A 3,902-nucleotide genomic window follows, 5' to 3' on the forward strand; every position below is an offset into this window, starting at 1 on the left:
AACATGCTTACATAAACCTCTGTTGGAATCAATTGTGAGTCGATTCTCCAATTAGATTGTCATATACAGCAGTTTACAACAAAATTCAAAATGATCTATCAATCCATCTATCATCTATCTATCTATCTATATGGCCGACATATAAAATGTGGGTATCATTTGGCTCTGTATGACCCAAGGAATTTAAAGAGAATAGTCTCATAATTTTAGTCCAAACTATTCAGCAAAAATATAAAATTTTCATATTTCCTGACCACTAGGTGGCACTGTGCTGAAATTGCTCAGGTACCCTCAAGACAAGTTTTCTGTAAATATGCATTTGTGTTGCCTAGATATAGCTTTACGACCACTTTGTTGAGCTGGCCGTTGAATTCGTTGAAGTGTTAAATGCTAACAGTTGGGTCTATCAAAAAGCAAAAAGTGTCCCTAGATGATACACACAAAATTTCATGCAAATCGGACATACCATTGGAACCATTTTGAGCCAAGGAATCAGACGGGAAAATTGTTTGTTTGAAAATTGCATAAACAATGCATATATTTCCACTATTAACAGTTGGTGGCGCTAGAATGTTTGAGCAAGAGGCTCCAAATTTGCCACAAGGAATGTTCAGACTCTCCCCTGCAAGTGTGGCAAATTACATGCAATATGTTCCATACGGATATTTGGGCTGCCATAGACTATCAGTCAGAGGAATAATAATAAGAAGAAGAATGCTAACTAACAGATACAATACCTTCAGTGCTTGGCCAATAATTACAGCCCTTTGGCAACCAAAAGGTAACAGGAATTTAGGCCTGGCCAGCTGATTTTTCAGAGTGAAACCATTGTGGTGGGTGCCAGAGTTTGTTTTGTAGAGCCTCAATATTTACACTAGTCTAGAGTAAACAATCCCGTCTGACAAGATCAATGTTTCAATACTATGAATGATTTAAACAGCTTTTGCGAAGACAGTTTTAAATTAGACATGATAACAACACAGGTCAAGCACTATACCGCAAGCAAATACATTTTATCAGTGTCTATAAGAGGACTTTAGCTTTTACAGAAGACCTAGAGATTAGTTTGTCATCCACTAAAATTTTTAATCATTCTGTAAGCCTGTAAGACTTTAATTTTGCAAAGCGTGCCATTTCCGTCCCTTACATGGGGGAAAAGATCTCACTGCCACAGCTAAAACATCACAACACACATATGCGTGTGTTGTTTCTTATATTCATATCATATTCATGTCTGTGCTTGTCAATTGTCACTTATACAATCCCATAAAAGCGGCCTCTCTGGTTGCCCAGAGGTTTGTAACAAGTGAAAAACATACAAATGAACTCTGCTAGCAAATCAATATCAGGCCAAATGGCAATAAAGTCATTTCATGCACACAATGTGAAACATAATGCAGTTCATTACCAAAGCAAATGTTTAATGCATTTGATGTTCTCATAGCAAAACTGAGAATCTGAGCACTCAGTCTAGATTAGTCCTGTCATGGTGCTTTTGTTATCATAGGGACAAATAAACCCTGTATGTGTGTGTGTGTGTGTGTGTGTGTGTGTGTGTGTGTTTGCTGTGGTCAACAAAAGGGGTTTGCATTGATTAACAAAAGGAATAACATACAACACAATTAAACATAAATTATCTGAAGATTCATTGTATCGTTCTCCATATGGTGGATAAACACACGAGGTAATACAAGCAAACATGCAACTTTAAATGATATTGCACATTTTTACCTATATGATATCTGTTTCCTGAACGCCAGTCCTTTTAGCTTCTCTTCCAGCGAGTCTTCCATGTCGGCGAGGCTGCTCAAGCTGTCGCTGCCGCCCATCGCAGTGTCTCTCCCGCAGCCGCGCAGCTGATCGTCCGCTGATTCTCCACCGGCGGCTCCTCTGCTGCAGCGCTCCGCCCGAGACGCGCGTCTGTCGGTCAGGGGGTCCATCATGCTCCGGCCAGCAGCGAGTGGACCCCCCTCGCTCCTCCGGTGCTTAAAAGTCCTTTCCAATGTCCTCTGCGTTGTCCCTCATGGGATATGTATACAATATCTATCTATCTATCTATCTATCTATCTATCTATCTATCTATCTATCTATCTATCTATCTATCTGTCTGTCTGTCTACGCGGGCCCGGCTGAGAGCTTCCACGCACGGTCACGCACACGAAGACGGTCCGCGGACTGTGTTAGTGTGTGTGTCTGCGACTACAACAGCTGCATGCATCCGCGGCTCCGTCCATGAGGGCATTGTGGGATATTCCTTCTCCTCATCATCCGAGCAGCATCAGGCAATAAAAGTAGGGCAGAGAGTCTCCGACTGGATACACACTCATGTAAATGCGTGATGCTCTGAGTCTGACGTGTCCACTTTGGCAGTGATAGAGTCTCTACTGTAGCTCGAGTGTGGTGAGCTGGTGTTTACACGAGGATTAAAATCGGACCTTGTTCCGATCACAAACCCTTTGTTCAGCCAGAAACCTCTGGAGACAGGGCAAAAGAGATAAATAATAATAACAAACGAATAATAAATAACAATATATTAATATAACAAAATATTATTTAAATAATGTATAGTTTTAAAATATACTTAATAATATAATAATAATAATAATAATAATAATAGCAACAGTGTGGCAGCAGTGTAATGTAAAATCATTCAGATATGGGCCATGAGCTTCAGTTAATGTTCACATCAACCATCAGAATGGGGAAACATGTGATCTCAGTGATTTCCACTGTAGCATGATTGTTGGTGCCAGATGGGCTGGTCTGAGTATTTCTGTAGCTGCTGATATCCTGGGATTTTCACACACACACAACAGTCTTAGGTGTACCAGCGAGTGGCTGTTCTGTAGCCAGAAACACCTTTTTGATGAGAGAGGTCAACGGAGAATGGCCAGACTGGTTCGAGCTGACAGAAAGGCAATGGTAACTCGGATAACCGCTCTGTACAATTGTAGTGAGCTAGCATCTCAGAACACACAACATGTCGAACTTTGAGGTGGATGGGCTACAACAGCTGAAAACCATGTTGAAGACCAGAAAACTGAGCCTCAGTTTCCTGCTCTAAGCTGCAGTAGTGGTACCCAGAAGGGTCTTCTGCTGCTGTAGCCCATCCACATCAATGTTAAACATGTTATATGTTCATAAATGCTTTTCTGAATAGAACTGTTGTAGAGTGTGGTTATTTGGGTTACTGTCACTTTCCTGTCAGCTTGGACCAGTCAGGCCAGTCTCCTCTGACCTGTGTCATTAAAGTCATTTTCACCCACAGAACTGCTGCTCGATGGATGTTTTTTGTTCTTCACACCATTCCCTTTCCACCCTAGAGACTGTTGTGCGTCTCATGAGTTACAGTAAATAAGATATGAAGAGAGAGGTCATGAGTGTTTGAAGTGCACATGCATTTTTCTAATAATACGATTTGGGTAATGTGATTTAATGTATGAAAAACATCATCCGAGCTCAGGCAGTCTTCTCTCTGATCCACAGAAAACACCTTACCTCTACATTAAACCCTAAGAGAGAGGAAAACATTCATACAGATCTAGGCCAAATGAAAATAGTTAATTAATTGTCAGACTTGATTAACTCAAATATCCCAGAGTAGTCATTTGATGGCAATGGACGAAAGCAAATCAATGGTGAAGGTAAATACATTTCTCAAGGCTTAATTTTCATCTTAGATACTTGATCATTTCACTTCCTGGTAAGTTTTTGTATTGTGACATTATTTTCATGATAATTAAGAACATTTCCCAGTTCAGTTCTCATTATTGTAATGCTAAATTATTTCAGTTTCACGTTTTGACAGGTTCAGTGAGATTCACCCACACAAACAGAACAACATATATCAGGTTAAACTCATATTTTAATCTATAGTTAGCCAACATGGATATATGCACATA

At 40.2% G+C, this 3,902-nt stretch overlaps 1 protein-coding gene across 8 annotated transcripts in view; it reads right to left on the reverse strand.

Moving 5' to 3' along the window:
* The window catches only part of LOC127637299 (diacylglycerol kinase iota-like), a 58,901-nt gene extending 56,572 nt beyond the window's left edge, over positions 1-2,329 (reverse strand). For all 8 annotated transcript variants that reach the window (XM_052118281.1, XM_052118287.1, XM_052118283.1 and 5 more), the window contains exon 1: positions 1,732-2,329. In XM_052118281.1, coding sequence (XP_051974241.1) covers positions 1,732-1,943 — 212 coding nt within the window. In that variant the 5' untranslated portion in view covers positions 1,944-2,329. The remainder of the gene's footprint in view (positions 1-1,731) is intronic.
* Between the last annotated feature and the right edge of the window lie 1,573 nt (positions 2,330-3,902).

The sequence above is a fragment of the Xyrauchen texanus genome, chromosome 45 (genome assembly GCF_025860055.1).
Source record: "Xyrauchen texanus isolate HMW12.3.18 chromosome 45, RBS_HiC_50CHRs, whole genome shotgun sequence".
Taxonomy (NCBI): domain Eukaryota; kingdom Metazoa; phylum Chordata; class Actinopteri; order Cypriniformes; family Catostomidae; genus Xyrauchen; species Xyrauchen texanus.